At 39.6% G+C, this 18,591-nt stretch overlaps 2 protein-coding genes across 2 annotated transcripts; both read right to left on the bottom strand.

Moving 5' to 3' along the window:
- Positions 1–1,023: 1,023 nt before the first annotated feature.
- Positions 1,024–5,094, bottom strand: LOC104448553 (protein transport protein Sec61 subunit alpha). The gene is made up of 7 exons (XM_010062411.3): positions 4,939–5,094; positions 3,752–4,126; positions 3,030–3,257; positions 2,487–2,841; positions 2,280–2,407; positions 2,051–2,186; positions 1,024–1,613 (listed from the first exon to the last, which is right to left on the bottom strand). Exons 2-7 carry the CDS (start codon positions 4,093–4,095, stop codon positions 1,374–1,376), a joined length of 1,431 nt encoding a protein of 476 aa, XP_010060713.1. The 5' UTR covers positions 4,096–4,126; positions 4,939–5,094; the 3' UTR covers positions 1,024–1,373.
- A 981-nt stretch (positions 5,095–6,075) lies between these two features.
- LOC104448554 lies at positions 6,076–11,181 on the bottom strand. Its single transcript, XM_010062413.3, has 8 exons — positions 10,949–11,181; positions 10,333–10,388; positions 10,130–10,254; positions 9,203–9,362; positions 8,669–9,093; positions 8,058–8,543; positions 7,297–7,396; positions 6,076–6,579 (listed from the first exon to the last, which is right to left on the bottom strand). Exons 1-8 carry the CDS (start codon positions 11,015–11,017, stop codon positions 6,393–6,395), a joined length of 1,608 nt encoding a protein of 535 aa, XP_010060715.2. The 5' UTR covers positions 11,018–11,181; the 3' UTR covers positions 6,076–6,392.
- Positions 11,182–18,591: the final 7,410 nt, after the last annotated feature.

Here is an 18,591-nt window from a genome sequence, read left to right on the forward strand (position 1 = left end):
GTAGCAGGGTACTAGTGGCCTATCTACCTGTCAACAAATTTGAACCCGCACAAATCACCCCTTTTTTCTGCTTTTTTTTTGTTTTTGTTCTTTTCTATTTTATAAATTTTATAGAAACGTTTCCCTCCCCTGCGGAAGGAAATGCCCGTTTGCATTCACAAAACACGTTGATTTTTGCCAACATGACAACTTGTCCCTTGTCTGTCTTAACGTGTCCACGCCAGCGTTTTGCATGAAAAGAAAAAGGTTTCCAAATAATGTTAATTGTCTCATGTTCCCATTCTGTTTCTAGTACAGATGAAAAAGAAAGCTGAATCCGCAGTACCGTATATGCCCGTTACATCTCAAATGAAAGCGGAGGCAAGAAAGCATGCCATGCCTACAATAGGCAAAAGGGACTTAAATTCTTTCAATTAGAGTCCACTTTTTGCCTGCGTACCGCGGCGTATTGTTGACACTTTGGAGGAAGAAAGAACACCTTCAACTACAAAACACACCCGCAGAGAATGAAAGTCAAAAAGAGATTTCATTTCCAAAAAGGAGCATCACGAATTGGAGTCCAAAGGCATGCAGCAATCAATATACAAACACTACTTTTTTGAGCCAAAAAAGAATCACTGTACTTCATTTTCCCGTCACTGAATGCTTGTTTCTGAAGGCCAACATTAGCACATACATACACCAACAGTCCAACGAAACATCTGGTGCATGTAAAACCAACGTCCATTCTCTGTATCAACCAAATCGCTACCTCGATAGAGCTAAACTATAGTTTTCAAACCTGCCGTTGCATTCCGACATAAGCGAAGCAACCATTGCCTCGATTCAATTAACTTTGTGGAAATCGAAATTCAATGCATTCAGACGAGGTTTGCCAGAAAATAAAGCCACCCAATGACTGTCCAATCAGCAAGTGCGGAAACAAAGCCGCATCTCCAACGCATCGCGCAAAACAAAATAATGCGCTTTTCCTTTTGGCACCTGGAAGATAATGAAGTTCCACATGGGCCTGCAGAGCAGAACTGGAAAGAACTCATCACGAGTATAGACATCCATATAGAAATTAAGGCCCCATTACTCGTTCTTAATGTGCTAGTTTCACGTAATTTTACAAGCTATTGAATTGCAAACTGGAAAAACTATAGGATCAGGCTGTGGCGACGGTACAGATCCAGTCATACTGCAAAAAATAGTTGCAGAAAAAAGGGCATAAATAAGGAACAAAACTATCTTAAGATGCTGCCCCATCTGCATTTCCTAGGAGCATTATAATCATCTCCAATCTCTCAAAGCTAGCATGTGTGTCCTACTCGCATCGTCAGATTCACCAAAACTGGACTGCGAACAAGCTTTGGCCAGAGAAGAGCACGGCCTTAGAAACCAAAGAACCCAAGTTCACTTGCTTTTTCTTTCTCAAAGGTCTCAAAGTACTGATAAATGATGGTGACGGCAAGAAGAATCCCGGTCCCTGAGCCTATTGCCCCCATGAAATCTGCCAAAACAGTCAGTGCGCCGATGCACATGCCTCCAAATGCTGCAGCAGTGGGAATGTAGCGGTTGAGCTCTTTCTGTAAGTTTGACTCACGATGGCCTGGCATCACCATTTGTTGTTCCTAAGATTGACAAGGAAAGAGAGATGTTAGGGAAAAGATGGAACTGTGCAAATCTGCATGACAAAAGGTCCAGATTAGGACCGGCAGACAATTTTGAAAGCAATTAGAATTTACCAAAAGAAATGACAAAGAACAAGCCATAAGTAGGTGGCTCCAGCAAAACACAGAAACTTGTGGAAGATGCAAATCAGCTTATCAGAGATTTAAAAGCTCAACAGACAATAGGGATAGTAAAAGATGATTGTCGAAAGGAAAAGCTCCCAATGAACCTGATAAATCCAGGGTCACTTGAGATAAACGTACATAAAAGCCAAACAATTGTAGCCTCGACATGCAGGCATGCAACTACTGATACCCCATTATTTGAACCATAAGGTTGTTTCTCATTCAATTGTTAGCAGACTCTGTCAAGAGAAATAAAGTTTCACACTTCATACCCTGAGCTGTCTGGCAACATCTTTAGCAGAGGATCCAGAAACTTCAATCCATGTTTTGGAGAACAGTGCACAAGCTGACAACATAAACACAAGATAGAAGAGTGCATGGAAGGGATTGGCTGCCATATCAGCCAAGCTGCAGGAGGATAGAGCAAAATGTCAACTGGTGAGTTTTCAAATCAACAAAGCCAGACTGAACATCATTTTTTGAAAAGGAACAGATGATCACCTTGATGGAGCGGTGATATAGTAGGCGATACCACCAACTGGGACGGATTGGCCACCTGAGTACTCAGATTCTTTCCATTTACCCAAAAGGTTCACAATGAAATTTCCACTGTACTTCCTGTGAAGCAACTGATGCCAACAACAAATGCATGAGTCATAAAAGCTAAAATTTGAACATAGCAATACACAGAAATGTGACCTCCACTACCTGAGAAATGAAGTAAATGTTGGTTACAAGAGCTGACTGCAGAATGATGGGCATGTTAGATGTGTAGAATAATTTGATCGGATATGAACCCTGCTGTCCTCGAGCATTCTTTGACCTCACAGGCAAAACCACACGGAATCCTTGGAAGTATATGACTATTAAGAAAATCAGGACAGTGGCTAGCAGATTCGTGACATTTGGCAGATTCTGTCGATAAAAAGCCTCCCGCAGAGCACGAACCTTGTCCGTTCGAGTGATGAGGAGATGAAAGAGAGCAATGACTGCACCTTCAAATTCTGCTCCTCGTCCACTGTTAATAGTTGTCGGGCTAAATGCTTTCCAGATAATAGATTCACTGAAAAGGAGAAATGAACAAATGAGAAGGTGCAGGCTCTCTATGTTCTCTCAAAATGTAAAACAATCAAATTTGGAATGAAGCCACTCAGTCAAAAAATCTCAAGAGCTTTTTATATATAAACAACATATGATAGAAATGCTTATAAATGGATAGGCAAAAGTTGGGTAAAAAGAAGGAAAACTTACCAGATGTTAGTTGCTATGAAAAGAGAGATTCCAGAACCAAGACCATAACCTTTCTGAAGGAGTTCATCCAAGCATATAACAATGATGCCGGCAAAGCACAGTTGAATAATGATGAGAATGGCATTTCCAACACCAAGTTGGCCAACACTTCCATACATTCCTGAAAGAACATATGCAACAGCCTCACCAATGGCAATCAAAATGCCCAGCAACTTCTGAGCTCCATTTCTGCAAGAAAGAAGTTACCAATTCAGCACGAGGGAAAAAAAAAAAAAAGGAAATAAAATTTGCCAAAGTAAATTGAGGAGGCACACACAAAAATAAAAAAAAAAGACGCACTATTTTGATCAAGCAGAAAAACTGGTGCACCGTGACTAAGGTCAAATGCAGAAAAGGACGTCCTCATTTCCATTAAAGACATCCAATAGCTACGATTCAAAATACGGGCCAAGTTGCAAGCTAGGGGTATCTTTCAGCACGTACTGATGCTTCAAAGATGATAAGAAGTAGGAAGCTAATTCAGCAGTAGGAGTTCCACGGGCATCAAAATTACGTGAATATTAACAACAGAGCAGCAGCTAAAAGTGTCTACCAGTACCAAATAATGACCAGGATACCGAAAAATGCAACATCACCACTGAGGCTTGGGTATCAAAAGAGAATGATCCAGCTCTGGACATAATAATGTGCTGGAAATATAAATTACTTCAACTGATACTTACAGGAGAGCTCGATCCTCACGGACATTATTGTCCACTTCGATGATTTTTGACCCAGCCAGGAGTTGCATCACAAGCCCAGATGTCACGATAGGAGTAATACCAAGCTCCATGACGGTTCCACGGTTGGAAGCAAGAATAACACGCATCCAGTAGAATGGATCGGCACCTGTGGTGGAATGTATGCCATACAGAGGGAGCTGACTGCAAACCAAGAATATGAAGAGAGAAATGACGGTGTAAATCACTTTCTCCCGGAATGGTATCTTCCTATCAGCACTTTGAACTTCAGGCAAGAACGAAAGGAATGGTCTGACAAGATGAAGCACTCTGAAACCACCACCCATGGTGCCTTCCTGACACTAATCCACCAAAGACCTGCACACCAGATATAAATAAGAGACCAGGTTCAAAACAACACTACACAAAAACCTCTCCATGTCTTAAGATTGCAACATCAATTTCTGAAAATCAAGTGCTACAGATATAACAAGCCACTAAAAGAACGGCCATGAGCCATCCAAAAGAGGTTCATCGATCTAAATTTTTCCTCCTAATCTCAATAAACAGTCCAGTGTAGAATGTCAATACACTTAATATATCGCAAAGAGTGCAAAGTCCGCAACAAAATCACATAGTTCTTTTTAGTCTTCATATGTTTCAACGAAAAACAAGAACTCTCGACAACTCCGCACAACTCCTTGCAAACACCAAACACAACCGACATCATAAAGGGTTCTATTCTCCAAACCAACGCCACATGCGACACAGTCAAAGGCATTCAAGCACACAAATACATAAACGAGCACCCATCAAGATCCCGACCTCAGAACAAAATCACACCACTCAGTCCACCTCGAAGCGATATTCAAGCGCTAGCAAAACCCCCATGCTCCCACACGTTCCCGCGGCGCAGGAAAAATAGAAACTTTTTTTCCTTCCACATCGACTCAATCCAAGCATCTACAACGACGCGATCCCCGACACGCAAGCACGAACCCACCCTTCCCCCACCGGATCTCGTCGTACGGAAATCCAAACCGCGCAATTCGTCGGTCAACATCTCGGAAACCACTCAAATCGTCGAGCTTAGAAGCAGAACAAAAAAGGGACAATTATCGACAGCAGATCCGCACTAATCCGACAACGTTCAACCGAGGGATCCAGGAAGAGCGAATGGGAGATCGAACCTTTGAAGACGCGTTCGAACTTTTCGGCCGTGCGGAGCGAGATTTCCTCGGGTTCGACGGAGAGAGAGAGAGAGAAAGACAGATCTGGGGGAGAGCTCGTGAAAGTCGAGGTGGTTCAAGGCCGCGATTTGGTTCCGGTGTGGGGGGGGTGGGTTTGTATAGGGTCATCCCGGGGTTTTATATGTGGGCCCTCGGCCACGACGCCCGACGAGTGAAAGCGCGACACGTGTGGGGCACCGCTGACGTGGCGAGGGGTGCTCCGAGTTCTTGTTGAGATGGATCCCTAAAGGCCGTGTTGATCTTTTCGAAGGGTTAGGTTTGAACTTTCAACGGAGGCTGCGCTCTCTGTGAACTGAATATATATATATATATATATATATATTAAGGATTCACACTAGTAGTGGATAAATTATATTCAGCCATGGAAAACTCGGGTTTAAAATATAAATTTGTTAAAGTGTTAGAGTTACCAAAAAATATTTCATGTCGATATATCCATGATATTTATCTCGAATTAATTTTCATCTTATAAAAAACTTCATATTAGTGTTGATAACCCAAATTGATCCTATTAAAATGCATACATATCAAAATAATGAAAAGTAATTTTGAAAAAATACATCGAAGATACCAACTCGAAATCTTCAGTGACACATATATGACGAGGGTTTTAATTTGAAATTTTTAGTGGTATTAACTTTTTTAAGAAAAATGTTGGAAAGGTATCAACACTTGTCTTAATGATTCTTTTAAATGGAAAAATGCGCCACCTTGAATTCTTCAATTCCACCTTGAATTTGAACAATATAATAAAGAACGTGAAACTTTGCTGAACTTTTCAAATTCACCTTGAATTATAACAATCCTTCATTATACCCTACGACTGCTACGTTCAACGCTCGCTTATCTGGCGTTGAATTGTTCAAAGGAATAGACTTGACCAACCCAATATGATTGTCAGAATGAGAAGGGCGGACCACATCGATTTCGAAATATTAGAGTACAAGAGAAGAAATTGTGGGTAGCTATCTCGAAAATAACAGTCGAGTCTATTTAATCCGTTCACCGGCGGCAAAATGTTTTTGTTGGGGTATAATAACTAATAAAAGTAGGGTCTTATGATATTCCTCTACAATACATCAGAAATTCAGGATATCCATTCCAATGTCCAGTGAAGAAGCCAGCAACAACCTCCACACATGATGAATAACAAGTAATGGCATGTTGCGCTGCCGCTAATTGTTTGGTTGAATTCATCAAGTTTTTGGGCAATGTGCTATTAGTCTCTGCCCGCGCTCCAGTCTGAGTAATGTTTCATTCCTCTCTCGATACATTGACACAGAGATCGTGGACGGAGAAAAGTAACACTGATAGAAACCATTCCAAATCACAGAGGTAGGAAATTTTATAACTAATGACCTAATTGCATGGAGGTTACATGTACACAGTGAAGATCACAACCAAGAACACAGGATAGAGAATATAAAGTGTCTCAAGTTGTACTCAAACTTTCTTGAAGAAGGACAAGATGTTGCCTTGCTTAGGATCTTTAAGACTTCCGATTTCTTGTTTCCTGCCTTGCCAGCTGGATTGCTATGACCTGTGGGAACGACTGCCGGGGACTTCTTTGTCAAAGGAGGCCTGAAGTTTTCACGAATTTGTTAAAGGCATTTATGCGGACAACCTAAACATAAGAGACACTACATATGCCAAGAATCAAACTGGCTAGCATGACAGTAGCCTAGCTCCATCTTTTAGTACCATAGATTATGTTTCCAGTCATAGCCCCAATCTGTCATTTAATGACAAAATCTCCAGTCAGCATCTGATGTCATGGGTCCAGTATGATGATCAATCTTAGGTGCTATAGTCCTTTTTGAGGCAGCTACCATTCCTTGTGGTCAAGCTCAAAGCAGATCCCTAGTTCCATTTATTTAACTCAACCAAAAAGAATGCCAGACTTGGGTGTTGCTATTAGCTAATTGTGGCGTGTCTCTGACTGAATGACATGATTTCTGTACTTGATGTGGCATGACAAGTCAGAAAAAAAAAAAAAACCTGGGACTCGGTTAAAAGATGCAGACTGGTCCGATTTAGTTAGGAGAAATATCCAGATAACCTCTTTTAATTAGAAATGCATGAAGGATGAGGGAAAAGGTAGGAGTCATCAATCATGCTTTCATCTTTGCCTAATTGTAACTGAAGAAATGGCAATCTTAACAGCATAAGATATTATCAGTCTAGCTAAGCTCTCTATAAGCATGTATACATGTAAACTATACCAGTGTGAGCTTCTACCCAAATAAAGGTCAATTGAGATATTGCAGAACGAAAACAACCCAAAGGAGAAGAACAAACCTGCTCTTGGTGTCAGCAGCTTTGTCATCATTAGGTTTGTCAGCTGCAGTACTGTTTGCTTTCTTCAATTCTTCCTCACCCTCCCAGACCACTTCGGTTACTGCAAAGAAGATGCACTCAAGGACATGTAGAGGTAAACCTGAGGACACCTCTTACCAATGGATAACATACAAAAAACTCAAGATTTGCAGGTAATGCCTATTTGCCTTGTAAGTGGCTTTTGTGATGTATTTGAGTTTGTAAAATAGAATTGGTGAATCCTACATCTCCTTCGAATAAACAAATTAACTTACACCGAAAAGAATAAAGTATAGAATACCTATCAACAGGGACGGATGTAGAAACTTCTAGGAAGTGGAGGCAAACTTGTCCATGTGCTTTAATTAAGTTTGTTGATTTAAATAATGCCTAAAGTTCTTGTATGCTCACATCATTAGACAAATTACTACAGGATCAACTATCAAGTATAGATGCACAACAACTAACCATCTAGCAATGTTAATCTTTCCAAAGATGTGGGGCCAAACCAGAAACTTGTCAGAAAATTATTGTTCTAAACAATTCCTTCACAAACTTAATGGTGCAAACAATAAAATCCTTATAAAACTACTACTATCCTGATGCATTTTTCAAAACGTGAGCAGAGACAATTGCCCCCACTTTCTATTCAAGAATCCGTCCTTTCCTATCAAACCCCAAAATATTTACATAGAACTAGCATGCTAAGTAGATATGAAAACCATAAATAAGCATCAAGGTACCTTCTCTCCCACGTTCATCGATTCTAGTCTTCAAAACCTTTTGCCTCTTTGGTGAGGTTGGAGCAGGATTTGTCACTTTTTTATTTACATCCTTGGAGGAACCATGATTTTGGCCCTTCAAAGAGCACATCCCAATGTTCATGCCTCTGCTTACAGCAGAAACATCTTCCTCTGGTGGCCGGTGGTGTCCTTCCTTGCTCACTTTTCCTTCATCAACTTCCACTTTATCTTCCTCGCACTTCTTCTCAGAAACTAACTCCTTGGCACTCTCTTTTGAAGCGAGGATAGACTGGGCTTTTGGAAGATCAGGTGATGCCAAATTGACTGCATCTTCATTCTCATCTTCTTCATCCGACAAATCAAATACAACTCTTCTTTTTCTACCACCTTCAGTTTTGGAGGTTCTCTTAAAATTGATATCCCGACCCTCATCATCACTATTTGATTCTGCTGCCTCATGTGCATGGATTTGAGCTTCTGCACTAACTGATGAAGAGATATTTTCCATTAACAGAAGGAACTCTGTAATAGTCCTTGTAAATTTTTTTTTACATAACTTGAGAGAATTAAAGCAAACTTTTGAAAGAGACAAATGGGTTATAGGAACCAACCAGTGGAACTTGGAGCAGAGTTCTTATTTTCTGCTGGCCCAGCACTTGATTTTGTTGTGGTGGAAGCACGACCCCACAGATTTGCTAGAGAACCCCCAGCTGTGGAAGAGTTCTTGCTGTTCTGGCCCAACTTTTTACTCGCAGGAAAGTTAGTGACTTTTTCTTTGTCTGCAGGCAGTTTGCTGGCCTGATCATGAACTCCTGCACCATTACCTTCACTATTTGCATGCTTAAGCACATCTACGGATTGCTCCGACTTTTTTTGGCTTGTCTGTTCAATCTTTCTTGGTTGTGGTGGGTTAACCTTTTGATGGACAGCATTTGATGGTCCTGAGGCTCTGGCGCCATTCAGCTTGGGAGCTCCCAAGTCAAATAACTCCCCCTCTGCACTTCGCCTAACAAAGGGATTAGCTACCGCACAGAACCTGAAAAATCACACAGAGAAGTCGTTGTGTTTAGTCCTCGTCAAAATATTATGTTTAGCGACACCTGCATGCATATAGATACTCAGAAACCTGAACCAAGGCATCGCACCTGTTATCTCTCAGACAATTCTCAGTGGTTGCATCCTGGCTGAAAAGCTCCTCCGCCTGCACAAATTCAGCATTCCAAAGTGCAGCTGAATCCTTTGGAATGCAAGTTTGCACACTATAGACTTGAACTGAGCATTCACCGTCAAATTCTTCCCTGGCGTCTGCATAGACATCAAGCAAAGTAAATATCCCTTATGGACTTAATAAAATAATTAATTAATCAAACCATGAAATTTCTAGGAATACACATTTAATATGTGGCAGGCAAGGGAATAAAGCTCACATATTCTCATAACTGTGCAAATGAACAACCATGAAGTCAACAAGATCCCTGTTCAATTTCAAAGTTCTATCCACAAATCGAGCTGTATAGGCATCCACGCAACAAGTGGGCCTATTCAAACCTCAATTCAAGGCATCACTTTGTTGGCATGGAGATTTCATAACAAATGTTCGAACTCAAGCATGGCCATCGGGCATGTTATTTTGACATGACATTATTGATTAACTCAGATGGCAAAACTCATTTCATACTGCTAGTAGCCCCTAAAAAATAATTTAAACCTACATATCTAGTAGTCCCTCAAAACCAACCGTTATTTACCTATGCAGCATGTTGCCAATCAATCCATGTTTTCAGGAAAGGGAAAAGAAACTGCAAAAAAGTACTCTTCTTAAAATCTGAAAGGCAGGTTTTTAGTTATAGATGTCAGAAACAACTATCAGTCATTGCACATTTTAGCTCCTTGAGACATCATAAAATGAAGAATCAAGGTCAAAACCAATGTAACTATATGAATATAGTAATTCCATTTGGTTATTTCAGGAAGACCCATCTCCAGTGCATGGATAACACATCTCAGGAGGTCAGATAAGCATCAAATCAATACAAATATTAGGCAACAGGCAACGCAAAATAAAATCTGACCAGCAAGTTTAGGCCCAGAAACAAGTTTGATATGGTAACACGACGGATTGTCCTTTAACCATCCAGATAAAGAGTATACTACTTCCAATCCGTCTCCATGTCTTTCAACAAATTCTTGCAGCAACCTGAAGAGGAAGTAACTATTAGCAGTGCTGTTTCAAGCCCATGTATTCTTAATCATTCTCCATGAAGACAGTGCCAACCTCTTTGCAGTATTTGAAGATACCAAGAAATTGCGGCTCAACCACTTGTATGAAACCTGAGAAGGAAAGCAAATTGCTTAGAACTTGCTAAAAAGAACTGACCATTGAAAGAACAACACCCATAAGTCCTGGAGAGTAATTGGTGTCCTTACAGAAGCGAGCAAAACTGGGATACGACAATTTTGACTCAAACAGATTGAACCAATGAGAAAATAAGTTAAACACCGCTTTCTACAAAGAAATGAAGCCATTAAAAATCCAATACCGGTCTTTCCAAGATCCCACAGTTAGACAACTAAATCAGGCAGAAGAACTGCGCTAGAAGAAAGACTACAAATTTCAACATAGAGATTAATTCAAAGCTGTCACACGACGGAACCCTTCATCTCGTAGTGCATTAACACTCAATACGGACTAAGACACGGGAATCATGTGCAGTGATTCTTTCTCTTCCCCTGACAACCGGAAACACGTCAAAATCTAGTTACCGATCTGCGGGCGTCGTGAATCTTCATAAAACAATCACTTCTCGACACGAGAGAGAGATCGGAGACGACGAAAAAGGCAACAATTTACGAGATCGAAATCGAAAGAGGGAAAGGAAGTCGAAGGGTACCACTTGCAGCTTATCGGAGACGAGGGCCGCGATCTCGTCGACGATCCCTAGGGTTTCGGCCTGGCACATCTTTGCTCCGGAGCTCCGATCGATGCGGGAAGGCCCTTGTCCTTCTGACCGACGATTTCGCGCGACGCCTCGAAGAAGAATCCGATTGCGCCTTCCCCTGCTAGGGTTCAATCCCAATCCAATTTTCCCGCCATTTCTGTGCGGCGCCCCGGGAATTATTTCGGGTGGGGGGCTTTTATAGTGCGCGCTAAGCGTTAAAGCGATCTAGAAATAATAAAAACCAGGTCCTTGTATTTTTCACGCTAAGAATCCATACGAAAAATTAAAACGATTATGACGTCTTTGTTGTGATTCGACGAGGATAAGAAATAAATCCATCTTGGCCTATTTTCTAATATCTATCTAACTATTAATTGAAAAAACAATTTATGCTTCGTGTTAGTGGATTGATGGCAAATTTTGATTTGATTATTGAACTTGTCGTTTTACAGTTCTATTATCTTAATTCGACTGCTAGTCACATTCTCCTCGGGGTTTGCTCATATTGGTCACCATCGCCAGCACTGTCTCCTTTATTTGGCACATAATGTGGTCTATTCCTATCATTCATCATTCCCGAAACGTGTCGGTATGCTAGTCAAACCTAGAAAAATTATAAATGACTATGAGGTAGTGGCTATTTGCAATGATTAATAAGTGTTCCATGTAAAGTATGTTTAAGAAGTGTCGAGAAGACCCTCCATCAAAATACAGGTACTTTGCTAATTGGCCACACTCTTCCATGAAGAAAACTTTCTATGATGAATTATTGATAGGTTATAAATTGGTCGTTACCGTCGTTACATACATTTATTTTTAATTAAGTTGACATATGATTGATGTCTATATTTTGAAAGTAATCGATTAAATGCCTACTTAGATTTTTTTTTTCTAGATTAGTAGAAAAACACTACCAATTTACTAACTGATAAAGGTGGTCATTGGGCTGAGCGTGCATTATATATTTTCAAAAAGCTCGCCCAAGATATAAAATTTTTATGTAAAGGTTCTATTTAGGCTGGACCGGGCTTTGTAATGTAAGGGTGTTGCTCAAGTTGGTCTATTTTCTTTTCGAGGCGCTTGCCCGCTAATCACCTTTACTAATCGGACCGGTAGTCGAGGAAGAAATATCGCATGGTCTACAAATTCTATAGACCAAACCTATCTCCACCGTCGATCATAGCGGCTCCGTGATAGGTCCTCCACAACTTATGATTGGGATGTTAATGGCCTATAGACTGGACGAACCATGCAATAACTTCTCCATGTTAAGCGGGTTGGCCGAGCAATTCAACTCGAGCAGCCACAATCGTTGTTTGCCACTCGGAATGTGGACGCATCACGAGGCTGTCCCTATGTTCATATGATCGAAATTGTGAAGATTCAAGAGAGATAGATTTCTGCATAATATTGCCTTGAGGAAAGTTTTATTATATTAAGAGCTATATAAATCTTTGTACAAAGGAGCCAATATATAACACAAAGAATGATTAATAAAAGAGAGAGAGAGAGAGTATATTTTCCTAATCTAGGTGTATCAATTCTAATCCTAGATTGATTCAATTAATCAATGTGAAGATTTAAGAGAGATGTCTTTTGAGTGATTTTCCTTGGAGAGGAAGTTGTGGTGATTCTAAGATATCTTTCGGGTGATCTTCCTTGGAGAGGAAGTTGCAGTGATTCTTGGGTGATTTTGGATTATTCATCTTAACTGGTAGTGTTTCCTTTGGCAATCTTCCTTGGAGAGGAAGTTAGTGATTCTTGGGTGATTCTGGATTATTTCTTTTAATTGGTATTGTTTTCTGGACATAAATCATGTTCAGATGAAAGGTAAAAAGAAAAGTCTCTTTGGCCTTGATGAGATGCGGACGGCAGGAGAAGTAAACGCAGCGAATATAAAAATACGATCTACGCATGCAGAGCGCTTTGTGCCGAGTGACGTCTACATATGGGTGTCTTCTGGAAATAATAGACTTAACGCAGACGAAGATTGCTGCTTGGGAGTTGACTCAGAGCGATCCCCGAGCTGTCATTCCTTCACGGAACAGACCTGGAATGGAGTGGACCGAAGCAGGTCGAGGTTTCGAACAGCTAGAGCTACCGCGGTAGACTCGGCTTCGATATAGACATCCTTCTAGGTCTTCAGCTAAAAAGGAGAGGAAAGACGAAGAAGCGTCCACAATGGTGAACTGCCTTCATCTCCCCTGCGAGTACTACAAACCAAACGCTTTGACGGGTGATTCCACCATGGAAGTAAAAGAAGAGTTGAAATGGGCGTTAATTTATCGAGGATCTGCATTGCCATGCAGTGTTATGCTCGAGATAGATGCACTGCCCACGGACGACCCGGCCCCCTCATAGGAGTCATCATGGACATGTCATGTGATATCCCGAAATTTGGCCATATTTCAAAATATATGAAGTAGTTATTTCATCGATGCATTTATGATAATTTTACTCTAAACTTATCACTTAAGACTTAACTAATCTAAAAAAAAATTAAATTAACAATAATTTTCGTTTTTTTTTCCCATTTTTTTATTTCTATATTTTTATTTCTTTCTATTATAAAATATATATTTTCTATATATAGAATATGTATTTAATTTATTATTTCAATTTCTTATTTAGTATTTATATTTATTCCATATTTTAGGTATATTAGTATAGTTTATACTATAGTTTATTATTTGAGGAATTATGCTTACTTGTTTTTTTAGTACAAGTAGCTACGGGGTTTGCTATGACCTTTTACTACCGTCCAACTGTTACTGAGGTTTTGGGGATGGAATTTGTGGCGTCAACCTATAGGGATTTTCATTTTTCTAATTTCTTCCCTAGCAAAATGTGAGAGATTACCTTTCGATTTACTAGGAGCGGAGGAAGAATTAATAGCAGGTTATCAAACCGAATATTCGGGTATCAAATTTGGGTTATTTTATGTTGCTTCCTATTTAAATATATTAGTTTCTTCATTATTTGTAACGGTTCTTTACTTAGGGGATGTCATAAAGAGTTAAAACGTGAAAAACCAGAGAATTTGATCAAGGATCGACTGCTCAACTATAAGGATCAACAAGGGTCAATAGTACATTTTTATACCTCAAGTAGCAAATAGATATAAATCGATTAGACAGAAGTACGTAATTAGTTCGCGGGTGATTCCATTAGCGTTGAACAACAATAAACCGATTTTTTTATTGATTTCCCTTGTCATTTTATGACAACCAAGAGTTGTTCATGATTCGAAGAGGCACACACATAAATCAAAACATATCGACCACGAATCAACCACGTGAGAACCATTAAAAGCCATTCGATAGATTAGATTGTACTAAAATTGCATTTGATCAATTTTTAATCACAAAATTTAATCCGATTTTGGGTATCGAACTTTCGAGGGTTTGAAATTAAATTTTTGGACATCACCTTATCGTCTATTGAATTGTTGGCATGTTCGAAATTTTTGAAAAATGAATTATCGGACGAAAAATTAGAGATCGGAAAAGGAAAATTCGGATCCAATGGCAAAACCATTAATTATGGGCCATAATTTTGGCTTTAAAGATAAAAAGAAAAGAAAAAGAATTTGCGGGAACATAATACTAGGTTAGGAGGATTTTGAGGGAAGTAATTTTGAGGAAAAATCTTTGAAACGGGTAGGTTTGCTCCCCCTCATCAAGCGTTTGTAACTTATTGACAGGTTTTTGACAAGTACCAAGATCTATACATGCTTAAAAAATTGTCAACTGATTTTAATAGTCTATCGATATTTATTTCTATAACTTATCAATGCTGTGAAGGTCAAAGCAATTGCAGGCCTTGATTTGATCATATCAACATTTGACATGACAAAATACCAATTAATTTTACTCACATGCCAACCTTTTTTTTTTTGGGCTAGCTTTGGAAAAGTATCACCATTTCTTTATACTTCTGAGGATTATCTATTGATTTCACAATCTTCAAATATCTATAATTGCAATTGGTAGAATCTAACAACATCTATTGGAGATTATTCAACATTAATTATATTGAGATATCAATTAATTTTAGTCGCTCACCAACGACATACGATCGCGGATTTTAGCATAGAAAACTATGTAGGAAATCACACCTAGCTCCATATGGCGGGAAAAGATTATGAAGTAACGTTGCAAATTTAATAATCGCCGATGCAAAAAACAGTCATCTTTCTGGGGAGTTTCACTTGAGCAATCCTTCATAAGAACAGCTTCGATCAGCTTCTGAACAGCTTCGATCAGCTTCTGAACAGCTTCGATCAGCTTCTGCATATATCTCTTAGCTCGGACTCCAGCTTCTTCCATTCTCAAGGTTTTACTGTCCTCTGCTTGTTTCTGAATCTAGCCGTTCCTCGTTTGTCAATTGTTGTATGTATTTCAACATTTCCTAGCTCCAGATGTATAAACTGCCATTTCCTTTGGTTATCTTCTTCCAGAAATTTTCGTAACGTTAAATGCGTGTTGATTTTGTGCTGATTTGACCATTTTCTGTCCTTAGAAGTGGCCTAACCCAATCCAATCACCAGAAGTTGCACTTTTCAGAGTCTCGTTCATCTTTGTTTTGTACTTTGTTCCTTTTTTCCTTTTTCTGGGCTCAAACGTCTTTGCAAATTGATGGTTCATGCCATAACATAACATCACAAAGTTCCCAAAGAAGGAATTAGTCGAGATTAAGCCTCTAGCCCTCGCTAAATCTTACATTCATCTTCTAGGGGATGTCTGAAATCTCTTCTGGCTCTCTTTTTCATTTTTTTTTTTTTTTGTGATGTACAATCAAAGGGCATTCACTTGTACTCATTCATCTCCTCTAGCACAGAAATGGAACTATGTGATTAGACGAAGTGCCTTTACATAATCCCATAAAATCTCTTCATCTTTGTTGAATCGTCAACACAACCCCGATTTATATCTAAGGACTCCTATATGGACAAGGTGCATTCACTTTGCAAATTTTGTCCAAGAAGATATGGCATCTTTCCCAACGCCAGAAAACAAACATAGTCAATATAAGTATGATGTTTTCCCAAGTTTCCGAGGTGAAGATAAATGCAAAAACTTTGTTGACCATCTGCACGATCATCTACGGCGAAGAGGCCTCGTGGCCTTTCGAGATGATCACCACCAAGATCTTTCGAGGGGAAAATGTATTAAACCGGAAATATTGAGGGCAATAGAGCAGTCAAGACTTGTACTTGTGATATTTTCTAAAAACTATGCTTCTTCTACTTAGTGTCTGGAAGAAGTTGCTAAGGCTGTGGAGTGCAAGGATATCAATGAAGGATTAGTGATACCAATCTTCTACGAGGTCAATCCATCTGACATACGAAAACTGAGGGGAAACTTTGGGACAACCTTTGCTAAAATTGAGGAAGCTTATTCGGATGACAAGAGAGATATAAAGAGGTGGAAGGATGCAGTGAGTAAAGTAGCTAGTCTCGCTAGAATGGAATTAAAAGATGGGTAGGCCTCTCTTCCCCTAACTTGGAATGATTTGTTCATAACCGTCATACTCTGCACTATGTTAGTTCATCCGAACTAGAATACACTCTAGAACCAAACAACCTCAATGCTTGCTGGGGAACTAATCATCTGCATTTCTTTGTTGCAGATATGAGACCAAGTTTATTCAGCAAGTCATTGGAGAAGTCGAAAATAAACTAGGTCCTTGGCTGTCCTACGTCGTAGGTGATCTTGTGGGAATGCATTCCCGCGTTGCAAATGTAGTTGAATCTTTATGCTTAGACAGGAGTGATGTAGGCAATATTGGCATATGGGGGATGGGTGGCATAGGCAAAACAACTGTTGCACGAGCAATTTATGATAAAATCCACAGCCAATTTGATGATGGATGTTGTTTTCTTGCAGATGTCAGAGAAATTTCAAAAAAGAATGGTCTAGTGTATTTACAAAACCAGTTTATTGGCAATATTCTCCAAGACAACAATCTGAGAATTAGGGATGATCATAAAGGAGCGAACATGATAAAAACAACGACTACAACATAAAAAAGTTCTTATTATACTTGATGATGTGGATGAAAAGGAGCAATTGGAAAAATTAATAGGAGGTTTTGATTGGTTTGGACATGGAAGTAGGATCATTATAACAACCAGAGATGAACATTTGCTTTTCCAATATGGAGTAAATTCCATATATAAGGTGGAGGAACTATCCATTGGTGAGGCTCTCCAACTATTTTGTTTGAAAGCTTTTAGAAGTAATCATCCTCTAGCAAAGTTCAATGAGCTCGTGAAGCAGATTATTGGATACGCCGATGGCCTTCCTCTAGCCCTTGATGTCCTAGGTTCCTTTTTGGCTTGTAGGAGCTTGATGCAATGGAAGAGTGCACCGCCAGACTTAAAGAATGTCTAGAAGGGAAAATTTTTTATCAGCTTAGGTTGAGTTATGATGGACTTAGACAGAAAGAGAATGAGATTTTCCTAGATATTGCATGTTTCTTCAAGGGAAAGGAGAAACCTTATGTTGTAGAAGTTCTGGACAATTGCAACTTGTATGCAGATATTGGAATCAAAATCCTTGTTAATGAATCTCTTATCCAAATTGTGGGCAACAAATTGTGGATGCATGATTTGCTACAAGAAATGGCTTGGGAAATTGTTTGTCAAGAGTCTCCTGAAGAGCCAGGAGAACGAAGTCGAGTCTGGCTTTTTGAGGATGTATGCCATATTTTGTCAAAAAACTCAGTGACTATCTGCAAAATTAATTTTCAAGCATGTTTATATGATATAGGGGGAAAAAACTTGCTAGTCATGTATCGACACTATATGGGTTGTTTATCAGGGAACTGGAAAAATCAAAGCCATAGTCTTGCAATCTGGGGACCATAGAACAATGCGCTTGAATGGAGAGTCATTCACAAACATGAATAACTTAAGATTGCTTGATATTCATGCCATCCACCTCTCTTCCGGGTTTAAGCACCTTTTCAAATGAACTATGCTTGCTAAGATGGGACAACTGTAGTCTTAAATCATTTCCACCAAGTTTTCTTCCAAAGAGTCTTGTCCAACTCCATATGCAGGATAGCCTCATTTGCAGCCTCTGGAGAGGGGAAAAGGTTGAAATTAGTACTCATGCATGTGTATGCTTCATCAGACGATCTATTATGTTTAACAAGCTAATAAAATTGTTTGACCAATTTTTTTCTAGATGCAGGTCTTAGAGAAGTTAAGGGTGCGCGTGGCAACGTTTCTATTCCGGGGAACTATTTCTTTTCAGATATATTTTTTTTCTATTTCTACTTCGGGAACAATTTTTGATTAAAATAAGGTGTTTGATAATTATACAAAATTTATATTATTGGAATAGAAAAAAATAGAAATGCATTTGGTAAAAATTATAAATTTTTGTATTTATTTGTTTTTTCTTCTTACTCATGGACCGTTGACCGCCGATCGCTGATTGCCATTGCACGACCGCCACATGACCGCCAACCGTCGCCACATGACCACCGCATGACCGCCGCACGACTGCCACACGATCATCATATGACCTCCACACGACCGCCGCACGACTGCCACACGATCATCGCATGACCTCCGCACGACCGCC

Source organism: Eucalyptus grandis, chromosome 6, assembly GCF_016545825.1.
Source record: "Eucalyptus grandis isolate ANBG69807.140 chromosome 6, ASM1654582v1, whole genome shotgun sequence".
Lineage (NCBI taxonomy): Eukaryota > Viridiplantae > Streptophyta > Magnoliopsida > Myrtales > Myrtaceae > Eucalyptus > Eucalyptus grandis.